The sequence below is a fragment of the Camellia sinensis genome, chromosome 9, assembly GCF_055761805.1.
Source record: "Camellia sinensis isolate YWXY chromosome 9, ASM5576180v1, whole genome shotgun sequence".
Lineage (NCBI taxonomy): Eukaryota > Viridiplantae > Streptophyta > Magnoliopsida > Ericales > Theaceae > Camellia > Camellia sinensis.
In genome coordinates this window covers 155370261-155380146 of record NC_138969.1, presented here as the reverse complement: position 1 = coordinate 155380146, position 9886 = coordinate 155370261, and the positions used below count along the sequence as shown (strand labels likewise).

The 9886-nt window shown below is 36.6% G+C and overlaps 1 protein-coding gene across 2 annotated transcripts; it reads left to right on the top strand.

Annotated features, from left to right (window-relative positions):
- Positions 1-395: 395 nt before the first annotated feature.
- Positions 396-3357, top strand: LOC114273818 (transcription factor bHLH162). 2 transcript variants are annotated; one of them, XM_028215637.2, is made up of 3 exons: positions 396-643; positions 1559-1894; positions 3165-3357. In XM_028215637.2, the coding sequence occupies exons 1-3, from the start codon at positions 524-526 to the stop codon at positions 3240-3242; spliced, it is 534 nt and encodes a 177-aa protein (XP_028071438.1). In that variant the 5' UTR covers positions 396-523; the 3' UTR covers positions 3243-3357. The 2 variants fall into 2 exon arrangements, with proteins under 2 accessions (XP_028071438.1, XP_028071437.1); XM_028215636.2 differs by having other exon boundaries at positions 399-643; positions 1556-1894.
- Positions 3358-9886: the final 6529 nt, after the last annotated feature.

Here is a 9886-nt window from a genome sequence, read left to right as displayed (position 1 = left end):
CTATAATCAAAATTCAAGATTGATTTATGGTGTGGTTTCACGATTACAAGATTAAATATAAATCATTGATATAAATGTGCTAAATATATATATATTTTAGGGTGCCAGGACTGTCATGAAAATTTGAGACAATTAAACCAATGCTTTTGATCTTAACCACAATTTAGTTAATTTTAGAGTTTCTTTTACTTTTCTTTTTTGATCTGTCACTATCAAAGGTTGTTGAAGCCAATAATCATACAATTCCTTCTTTTCTTCCTTTTTTTTTTTTTTTTCTATAAAAAATCAATGGTCAAAGGTTGTCCATATAGTAAGGTCCACCACCCTCTCAAATCAAAGAACTTTTTTTTTTTTTTTTCTTCATTGGAGCATATAATTATGATATATTATGCTTTTTTTGATACACTCTTTTGGCTTTTTACTTCTGCTAAAAGCTCCAACAAGTCACCATACATTTGTTAAATATAGAAGGTGTGGAATGGTATTATCATCTTTAGTGAAGTTGTGAGAAAAAACATTATTGATGGAGCACAACCCTAGTTCCTCTATAAATGATAGGAAGACTATAGAGAAAAATAGAAGAAATCAAATGAAGACCCTCTACTCCAAGCTCCATTCTCTTGTGCATCCTCACAACACTAAGGTAGCTCTCAATTTCTCTCTCCCAAATTTGTGTTAAAGTTGTGGTTTCAAGTTTCGATTGACATGTATTGAGTTTTTGTCCTTCTGATATCGATTCATTGATATACTGATAGCAATGAAAGTACAAACGTATTAGCCAATTTTTATTACATATCAGTTCATAGTTTATTCATACAAGTCCATTCCACTTAACTAATACGGTTGTTTCTTACTGTTATAAATATCTTTTTTATTACTGATAATTTAAAAGTTAATGAGTGTGTCACTCGATTCTCTATGGGCATGCTTGATTGGGTGGATTAGAGTATGGGATTGGGATTATTAATCCGTGGGTCCAATTATTCTATGTTTGTTTTAATATTTTGATTTAGGATTATTAATCCAATAAATAATTAATCCTACAAATATATAAGATTATTAGTAATGGGGTAGGGGTGAGATTATTAATCCAATGGATATTAATTCAATTGGATAGTGAATACCACACTAATTTAATAGAATTATTAATACTTCACTATTAGTCTGGTGAATCAAGCATGACCCATACGTATTGTTCGATGTCGATACTCCTGTACCAATTCATCTCCCGATTCTCTGTGTACACATAATGGGTTTTGTGTTTTTCAATACTGATATACTAATGGAAATGAAATCACATGTGTATTGGTCAGTTCTTGATACGTATGGGTTTATAATCGATTTATGAGCTGATAGAACCTATTCATAGCCAAAACGGTTGGTTTAACTGCTTTAAAGTCTTTTTTTTACTAATAATTAAAAAAATAATAAGGTATTGTTCATTAATCCCAATACTGCCGCAACGCAATTCATCATTTTTTCTCCTAGTGTGGCTACTTAAAATCTTGTTATATATTTATATATACCTCTAAATGATGATCTTTTGATGAGCTAGCAGGAAGCAATGTCATTGACAGACCAAATAGATGAAGCTGCAAACTATATCAAGAAGTTACAGAAAAACTTGGAGAAATTGAAGCAGAAGAGAGATAGTTTAATGGGAGTTGAAAAACCAAAAGCAAGAATGAAAAGCACAACAAATGTAGGACTGAGATCACCACAGATTGAGATCAATATGATGGGTTCAGCTCTAGATGTGGTTTTGATAACTGGGTTGGATTGTCAATTCATGTTCAATGAGACTATCAGAGTGATTCATGAGGAAGGAGCTGAGATCGTTAATGCCAGCTTTTCAGTTGTTGATGATACTGTTTTCCACACAATCCACTCCAAGGTAGCAAATCAATGATTTGTTTGTTTATTTTAATTTGTGTTTTGAAATTGTTTTAATCTATATTATATGGATTTGAGTACAGGTGTCGAGTGTAGATATATATTTAAATTTGTGATTTATCTGATCCCTATCACTAAGGATATGGGAGTAGGGCAAACATTCATATTTTTCATAAATATTCATTTTTTATTAAAAAATTTCTTATAATTTATTTCACAACATTTTCACTTTCAACCCGCAATCCACTCAAAGGTAGCCAACAATGATTTATTTGTTTATTTTGATTTGTATTTTGAAGTTGTCATAATCTGTGTGTTATATGGACCTGAGTATTGCTATAGTTGTCATTGCAGATATATATCTATGTTTTTAATTCATATCATATTTATGTCCAAAAACACAGAGACATCACAAAATCTTCATATTTTTTACTATAATTTTGAATTAACAAAATGGTGTTCACAAGTGTGATAATGCATTATATGTGAGTTTTATAATGTAAACTTGAATTATTAAATTTGAATATTAAGTGTGAATGTCCAACTACACATCGCACATATATTTAATTCACTTTATGACCCAAATGTCGAGTCTCCAACGCAATTATTTCATATATTTAGAAGGGTTTATTATTTAGAAGAGTTTATGTAACATAAGTCATAATCAATTTAAAATTTGAAGTACACATGAAACATTTGTGTAATTTTGTGAAGTATTAGTATCTCGTAATATCATACACATAGTTATGATGTTTTTAATCAATGACATGATTGGTTCAAAAAAAAGAAAAAAATCAATGACCTGATGAAAAATTGAAAAATGCTTGGGAGCACTAATTAGTGCTCCCACTAATTAGGTGGCAGTGGATCCCATCATTAATGATGTGATGTTTTGGTCTTGGAGTTGTATTTTTTTTTTTTTTTTTTACTTTTTTAATACATTAGTACTATTAGTAGTGATATTTTTAGTGGGATGAATCATTGTTGTGAAAAATTTTAAAAGTAGAACATCTGTATTAGAAAGTTGAGAGATAAGGGATGACAAACTCAAATTTATTTTTTTATTTGACCGAGAACTGTTCTCGGTAGAGTCTGCTGGGCCCACCCCAAAAGCATAAATATGAGAATCAAATAACACTTCTTAATCGCATGATCCCTTTGATCCAGGCAAATAGGAGGTTGCAATTCCTAATTTTTCTGGAACACAACATAGACAATATTATATGTTACTCTCAGACTATACGTAATAAATTTTGATGTTTTTGGTACAGGTTGGAGAGTCTGGACTGGGATGTGGAGTAGCAAGCATTACTGAGAGGCTAAAGAAGTTTGTCTATGATGCTAGTTAGCTATTTTAGTGATGTTAATGTAAGAACTGGTTTAATTTATTCAGTTTCTTTCTTGTATGACAATTACTAAAATTCTTATGTGAGTTTGCTTATGATTCTTTTTTTCTGCCTAAAACATTAGTAGTAGCTGATGAAGAAATCACATTGAAATGCTACTAGAAATGTGGAATTTAAATTGATGAAATTGAACTACATATATTAAAGTGAAATTTTGCTCAAATTAAAAGAACTAATTAATGATATAATTTTTTTTTCAATAAGAATTTTCTTACCATCATATATTTGTTGGAGGACTTTTTATGCTTCATTTGCAAACTCGGTTTGGAGAGGGGATTGGAATTGATAATATTGTGCAACTCATGGCATTATATATATACATATATTATTGTCTTCAAATAATATGTTGGTTTGAAAAAATAAAAAATAAAAAAAATAGATAAGATCAGTTGTATTTTAGTATTGCTAATCCCAAAAATAGTGAGATTAGAAATTCTAACCCTTTTTTTGTTTGATTAGACGGATTATAACATCTATTTGAGATTATTAGTCATGAAATTCATATTTATTGTTTTTTTTTTTTTTTTGAACATGAAAAAAAGGACTCTGTGGTGTCATCATGGCCCCGTTGGGCCCTGGCCTCGGGGCAACCGGTTGCCAACCAAGAATTAACTCTCACCAAGTGAGGGACCCACCACCAGGGCACCATTAGAGCGCGAACACACGCCACAACAGTGGACAGGTGTCGAGAGGATTTATAGAGCGTGTTCATATTTATTGTTTGATTATAATTTTTATTATCTGGATTAAATTTCAATGGATAATTTGTCCAACTAGATTGACCGATTTTTAATCTAGTAATTAATAATGCAAAACAAAATATAATTGCCGTCAAATATTTCTATACTAGCGTGAACAAGAGCGAATTATTTATCTCACTTATCATACTAAAGCACCAATCCTACACTAATTTTATGAATTATTAATTTACTTACTATTAATCTTGTTAATCAATTTAAGTCTTATAGAATTGCTAATCCCATGACTGTAAGTGGATGTTTGTTTGGACAGACCGTATCAAAGGGATTGCAGTGCAATGGACTATGTATTGAGATGAATAATCCGTAGATTATTTGACTAGAAATTATATATATTTGATTATTAGTTTGACATTCACTTATCTAATCAAACGATGGATTCATGAATCTATTTTGGGATTGCAGTGCCTATTTCGGGACTCATTTTAATGATCCGAACCGTTTATAATTTAGAGTACATTGAGTAGAATAGATACTTGAAAAAAATTAAGTGATCAAATATCGTTAACCATTTCATTGAATTGCGTTTGTATCTACAAAAATGAATGACAATTGCAATTTAAAGTATAAAATTAAATACAAATATAAGTAAATGAAAAGATTAACGATATCCAATTAAATTATTTTTTTATAAATATACTCTTTTTGAACTAAAATATAAATGATTTACGTTATCAAAACGGGTTCCTAAATAGGTCTACATAACTGCACAACAATAATTGTTGTGCCCGCGCAGCAGCCGCCTATCTCCAAATGGCGCATATGAGAGTTATAAACGTAATGGCTTATTTGCTGTGCCGGCCCAAATAATTATAGAATTGCTTAATGATGGGCTTTTCGTACAAGGTATAAGGCGCAATATAAGAATCAAATAGCCCAATTGCACAAAGCTAGTTTTGGAGTCCACTTCTAGGCCCTTTATCAGACGACAAAGCCAGCCAAGAGTAGGGGTTAGGGGCGTAAATCTGGCTTGGCCAAGTTTATGTCAGGTTTTGTGGGCTTCCGTCAAAATTTAGGTCAGGCTAGGTTGGTTTATGGGTCAAAAAATTAGGCCTAAGCCCTGGCCAAGGGGTATTTGAGCCTTGGGCGGGCCGGCATGCCTAGGCTTGGCCTTAGGTTTGGGTGGGCCTGACCATTTTTTTTTATTTTTTTCTACTAAAATTTTATTATTTTCCACTAAAAAAGACGTCAGACCTTGAGTGGGCCTTAAGCGGGCCAATGGGCTAGGCCATTGTGACAACCCCACCACATATAGTAATTAGCGCTAATTAATTTAAGTAGATTTGAATTTTAATTACTCATTATGTTGATTTAAATTGGGATTTACGAAAGTTATGATGACTGATTTGTATATGATTTTATTAAGGATTTATGTTGGAATTTGAAATTGAAAGTCTAATGGTTCAAGAGGGTATAATTGGTAAATTGAGTTATCTTAATTTTGAATATCGGACCATATGAGAGTTTAATTAGATATTCGATTTGACTTAGTAAAATTAAGATTTTATTAATTGGGTCCGAATCGGAGTGAATAAGCTATGAAGATTGGGAATTAAGATGATTGCGAATTAAATTCATTTTTGAAGTGCCTAATTTGAATATGTGATTTATTGACGAAATTTTAAATCTGATCAGAAATTGAAGGCTTAAATGATTTAAGGAACCAGAATTGAAGATGAAAATAAGTTTAATTTAATATTTGGAGCTTTTTTGGAAGTTTGATTAAAAATCTGAGTTAGATTGATAAATTTAAATATATTTAATTAGGTTCTAATGGAAGTCAGTTAAACTAATTAAATTATGTGGGATTTGAGATTAGTTATAATTAACTGATTTTGTGTTAAATTAAAAGTTATTAAGGCTAAGTGATGCTTAATTAAATTATCCCTAGACACAAATTGAATTATGGACTAATTTAGTATTGGGGGTGTAAATGGGTGTGGGTGTATTGAGAAATTTGTGTATGTGTGTGTAGGTGAGGTGTTGGAAATCAAGTGTGTGTGTGTGTACGTGTCATGTTGTTGGGCAAGAAGTGAGGTGTGTGTGTGAGTATATAATCTGGTGGTTTCAAACTTGTACTCAACCATGAGTAGAAAACACAAATAAGAGTGAAAGAAAAGGAAAATGAATGCATTCATGTGTTTGTGCTGGAAAGAACGAACCGAGAGGTAGAGAGAGAGAGAGAGAGAGAGAGGGAGACCAACTCTATGTGCTGGAAGGTGAAGGAAAGCAAGGAGAAGCTTCGGAAAAGTAGAGAGTTGAAGAGAGGCTTAAGAAATTGTGAAGAAACTCATTGTGTGAGTGAATTTCTGACCACACTGCCAATTCAGTATTCAGCTGGAGAGCACTGGCAAAATAGATGGCGCTTGATTGACCTGCAACAGAAAGAAGAGATTCCGAAGGTGGTTCATCCACCCGGGGGCACTCCGACGATCAAGTCAGTTATCTCTCAAAGATAGATCAAGTGCTTAACTCACTGTTCAGAATATAAAATTTGTACCTTAGACCCATGGGGGTGCCTTTCTTTTATAATCAACACAAACTCAGTCCCAGTAGAAGCCTAGCTTCAATGGACTTCAGCTCAGTGCTTATCTTGGACTCTTCAATAGATAAAGATAAACTCCCTAAGAGTTTTATCCTTATCCAGGCTGAAGTCTTTCCTCATTCTAGGACTCTTGTCCCTTATCCGCTTATTCCGGATTCCGATATCTTCGGAGATAACCTCGACCTAGCCGAGATCACCTCGGTATCACAACCAGGACACGTGGTACCTCAGCTGACACGCCGGCGTCACCTTGGCCACGTGTTTGGTACTCAGAAAATATATCCCCACAACTGCACACTCAGAAAATATATCCCCACAACTGCCCCCTAGGTTCTATTACCTCGGCATCCTGAGGTGATGGAACCTATATCGTCATATCGTTTAGCACATTGGCTATTCTTTCTGTATCATCCATTTACCGAGGTCATAATACGTCAACTTCACGTGACTAAGTCCAGCCGAGGTCGCTTGCTTCATTAAACCAAGAACTCCAAGAGTTTTATTACGCGTATGAGCTGTCACGCAAAATAAATCAACCATTTCTGCCACGCGTCTTCCCCTCACTGGATCGTACTCGATACGCGCCAGTAAGTCGTCTCGCGCCTGCGTGCGCCGTTTGACCAATACGTCGTTCTAGGCTCATTGATGGTGTTTTGCCGTTATTCTCTGCATTTTGATCAAAATCAATTTCTCTCTCTCTCCGTCTCTTCACTTTGCCATCCTCATTCTCAAGCTCTCAACTCTCTCTTTCTCCAAAATACGCCATTGTTTCCAGATTTTCAAGCTCTGTAACAGCTTTTCATTTTTCTCCTCTGGTAAAGCTTTTGCTGTCCTTTTCTGATTGTAACCGTCTCCTGACTCCGGCGTCTTCAACACCGGCTTCACTTCTCTGGTAAGCTTCTGTTCCCTCATGGTTTCCAGTTTTTGAGAAAGCTTTACCTTATTACTTGCTGCCATTGTTGTTCTGCTCAAGTTCTTGTTTTATAAATCACGTATCTGAGCACATTTATTTTTCGATTTTACTTTTTGCCCCACACCGTTCTTTAATATACACATATACTTTGTTCATTCTGCCACTGTTCTTGGCCTTGCACCCTGGCACACACTCTGTCACAGTGTTCTTGATGATTCACCCCTAATCTTGATTCTAAATCATAGCTTTTGTTTATGTTTGCCGTGTTTTTTCTAGATTCTTGCCTCCCATCTTCGTGTCCATAGATCTAGGTTTGGGATTTGTTTATAGAACCCACAAATTCTAGGAAGAACTGAAACGATCCCCTCAAATTCTTACCCCAGCTCACACTTAGGTTTTTGCCGAGGTCCCTATAACCTTTTCAAAACACCTTCTTTCTGAAATTCAGTTCCTCCAATTTAAGCCGGCGTTATGGATATGTGGAAGCATAAGGTAGACACCCTGACCAAGTTAGAACACTTTAGGCAGGAGTTTGACATCCTAGCCAACGTTCATCTGAGGTTGGCTGGGGAGGATGACTTCATCATGCCCGATGTGAACCTCATGCCTTTTCCAGTAGTGGCCCTTATCGAGTGTGGACTAAGTTTTCCACTTGACACATTTTTCTGAGAAGTCATTCACTACTATAAATTGAACCCAATGTAGCTTGCCATCAATTCTTACCGAGTTATCAACGGTACAATAGCCTTAGCCAAACAAAAGAATGCTAGGGTTACCCTTGCCGATTTCCAGTACTGTTACACTATGTGTCGCCTGAAATCAGAAAAAGGCCATATCTATTACCTCAAGCCGAGGTCCACTGAGTACAAGCTCATTACCGACCTCCCAGACTCAAACAAGGGTGCTGGAGACGATTACTTCATCGTCTCAGGCAACTGGGAGTTTCAGCCCAACGATGACCTCCACCTTTATCCCCTAAGCTGAACAGTTTTCAGGAAAGGAGATGGTAAGGGTCAAGTGTCACTCTTTCTTACTCTCTTTTCTAAAGTTCTCAATACTTGGTTCTAATGTTTGTGCTCGTCTTTTTGCAGTTCTTCCTTAGCCACCAAAGGACTTTCGCCAGTCTTTCTTCTCCAGTAGGGACTTGAAGAAGCTATTGGATTTGCCAGTCCACAAGCGGAGAGGCCCCCTGTTGCTCAATTTCATTCCTACTTACAAGTCGATTCTTTCCGACGTTCCAAAGAAGAAGAAGAAGAGTCAATCTCCTCTGTCCGCCACTACTCTTTCCATTACTTCAACATCTCGGCCAGATCAAGGGTCAACCTCAGATCCAACAGAGCAGTCATCCACCTCAGCTTCACAACTGATCCCACCATCTCAACGCTGCCGACGACGACGAATTATTTTTGCTGCTGAGATGGGCCGCAAGAAAACAGTTGCCAAAGACCTCTTGGCCAACATTCCATTCACCGTAGGTGCCCAACCAGCGCAGTCCTAGCCCCCACCAAAGGCAAAGCCAAAAAGAATAAATAAGGCTCAGCCAAAGGCAACGATGACTCAGATTGATACTGAGGACACCTTGCCAATTTCAAAATTGGGTGAGAGTGATAAGTCACATTCTGCTGCCGAGAAGAGGCTTGCCGAGGCCCAACCATCCCAGTCTACCAGAGCAAAGAGGCCGAGGTCATCCTCTGCAACCACCTCGGGGTCTCTAAAGCATGATTCCCCCTGGGCCCCCTAAATCACACTGGAGGACAGGTCGGTCAGAGCTGGTGATAATGCCGATGACGTTAACGTCGATGTTGCCCTTAGCACAGCTTTGCTTCTTCCTGGAGATCTCGACCGAAATGCCGAGATGAGCGAGTATGAAAACTTTGCTCTGATGCTCCAGCCCTCTGTTCAAGTAAGTCTTCACACTTTGTATCTTTCTTTCTTTTTATATGCTTAGAAAATTTTCTAATAACTTTGGCTCTGTCCATTTTTCTTCAGGTAATCCAGCACGCACACTCCTTCTCAATGCAATCTTTTGAGACAAGGAAGGCGCTGGCCGACAAGACTATGGAGGTTACTAGTTTGCAGAAGACCAATAAAAGGGCCGAGGCAAAAATGAAGACTTTGGAGGATCAGGCCGAGGATACTATCAAAGCTAAGGATGCCGCTGAAGAAAAAGCAGATGCCGCTGAGGCCATCAAGAAGGTTTTCGAAGCCGAAAAGAGAGAGGCTGAGAAAAAGATGACCCAGGCCCAGAAAGAACTTCAAGATGTCTTGGCCACAAAAGAGGCCAAAATCAAGGCCACCGACGAGAAGGGATACAATGAGGGGGTGGCCGATGTCATGGCGGACTACGAGAAACAGGTGAAGCAGGCATGCA

Excerpts from the sequence above, each read along its gene's own strand:
- LOC114273818 (XM_028215636.2), top strand. The coding sequence starts at position 524 with ATGGAGCACAACCCTAGTTCCTCTATAAATGATAGGAAGACTATAGAG. Across the intron at positions 644-1,555 it reads TGCATCCTCACAACACTAAG|CAGGAAGCAATGTCATTGAC; the intron begins GTAGCTCTCAAT and ends TTGATGAGCTAG. Across the intron at positions 1,895-3,164 it reads TCCACACAATCCACTCCAAG|GTTGGAGAGTCTGGACTGGG; the intron begins GTAGCAAATCAA and ends TTTTTGGTACAG.